The sequence below is a fragment of the Myotis lucifugus genome, unplaced genomic scaffold, assembly GCF_000147115.1.
Source record: "Myotis lucifugus unplaced genomic scaffold, Myoluc2.0 scaffold_94, whole genome shotgun sequence".
Lineage (NCBI taxonomy): Eukaryota > Metazoa > Chordata > Mammalia > Chiroptera > Vespertilionidae > Myotis > Myotis lucifugus.
Genome location: NW_005871142.1, coordinates 748,229 through 750,091, shown reverse-complemented (window position 1 = coordinate 750,091; position 1,863 = coordinate 748,229). Strand labels below are relative to the sequence as shown.

Below are 1,863 nucleotides of genomic sequence, written 5' to 3'. Positions count from 1 at the left end.
CTCCCAGGCACCTCAGAGCAAAGGATTGTGGCCCCCCCAGAAAGAAAGTCCCATAAGGAGGCTCCCTGAGGACTCTCATTTTCCAGTGAAAGTGAGAAATTCAGGGTGAGATGGATGGCAAGAGGGAAAGCCTAACACTGCCAATGCAGTGGCAGCATTTCATTCTCAGACCAACCCTGTGAGGTTGTACTACCTCCAGCTAACATGTGAGGAAACCGAAACAGCCCGGGGAGCTAACTGGCCCTGGGTCACACAGCTAGAAACGGCAGACGCAGAACGGGACTCCCAGTGTGTCTAACGCTAAGACTTGTGCTCTGCCAACTGTGAAGGGTTTATGTTTTAAGTGCATAAAACTGTCAAGATTCCAAAACCATATCATGTACCTAGTTTCCGCTGGAATTTTTTTTTTCCCCTTTCAAATGCCATGTGCCAGAAACTTGCCAGACATATTTAGGGGGAAACAAAATTCCCATTATGGAGGGGAGGGGGCAGGAGGGCTGTGACGGTGGATTCTGCCTATTGTTAAAAGTTTTCTGGACGTTGAAATAATGTTCATGTCAGAAAAGGAGGCCACATCCTGCTTCGTGTATGGTTCTCTTCTGTGGGCAGAAAGAGTGTGCAAAGGATATGATAAACTCTTATCTGGGAAGACCTTCCCTTCAAAAGGGCCCATCTGGGTGTCCTGCAAGATACCAAAATGGGTGAAGTCACAGTCTTCTCCACTCCCCCACCCATCCCCAAGCAAAGGACGAGGAAGAAGAATTCCCAGCACCTTTCAGAGAAACGGTAGAGAAATGGCACTTTACACAGTGTTCTTGTGGCATTGATTCCTTCAACAAATACTAGTATATACCAAGCATCTGCCACATGTCAAGCATTGCTTTGGGTACTGGAGACATGGTGGTGAATAGGTCATCTCTCAGAGAACTTGTAAGTGCATTTGGAAAACAGACTTTGGTGGCCAGGAAAGGCCTCTCTGAGGAGATGACCTTTAGGCTTAGACTTGAATGGAAGTGCAAAGGCCCTGGGGCAGCAATAGGCATGGTCAACTTTTGAGGAATAGGACTGAGAGCAGAAGCAGCGGAGCCACTGAGGAGGCTCTCACTGATGGATTAGACAGGGGAAGTGGGAAAGGGGAATCGAGGTGACTCCTGGGTCTGTGGCCTGAGCTTCTGGGTGGACATTGGGGTCATTTAATGCAATGGGGACAACAGGGTTAGGAGTTGGTTGAAACAATGGGATGGAAGCCAGAAACTGTGTGTTTGACCACACTAAGCTGCAATGCCTGTTAGACAACCACATAGGGTTGTGAGTAGTCAGTCAAATATTTGAGTCTGGAGTGTGCTGGATAGCTTAGGGCTTGCAAATTTTATATACACACACACATTGGGCTTATAAACATTACTTCATTTCAGTGGTGGATTGGTAAACAGTCTCTCCAGAAAAAAAAAAAAAGCTCTGATTTGTAATGTTTGCTGATTACAGTGGTGTAAATACCCTCACCATGAATGATTTCAGGCTACTAGTCATTCAACAACCGGCTGCAGGAGTCCTGAATATTTAACAATCAGCTCCCAGAGCCATGACCACATTTGCTTATCAAAACAACCCTGTGACGTTGACAGGACTTTTCCATTTGACGGATAAGGTTTAGAGAGGGAAAGTGGTTTATTCAAGGTCACACAGGGAGATGGTGTGGAAGTTGGGGGTCTCCTGACCCCCAATTCACTCAGGCTTGTTGACTCAGAAAATAAAACAACCAGGAAGCACTAAGGGGGAAATATAAGGAAGAACTTCCCCCTGGAAAAGTTTAGAGATCATGTTTTAGTTGTTCTGTCTCCCTTCCCTTAAGATGATTTGGGC

General features: G+C 46.3%; 1 protein-coding gene across 1 annotated transcript in view; it reads left to right on the top strand.

Annotated features, from left to right (window-relative positions):
* Positions 1–867: 867 nt before the first annotated feature.
* MFSD2B (major facilitator superfamily domain containing 2B) overlaps positions 868–1,863 on the top strand; it is a 10,700-nt gene continuing 9,704 nt past the window's right edge. The window contains exon 1 of the mRNA XM_023756426.1: positions 868–930. Within this exon, the coding sequence (XP_023612194.1) occupies positions 868–930 (63 nt within the window). The remainder of the gene's footprint in view (positions 931–1,863) is intronic.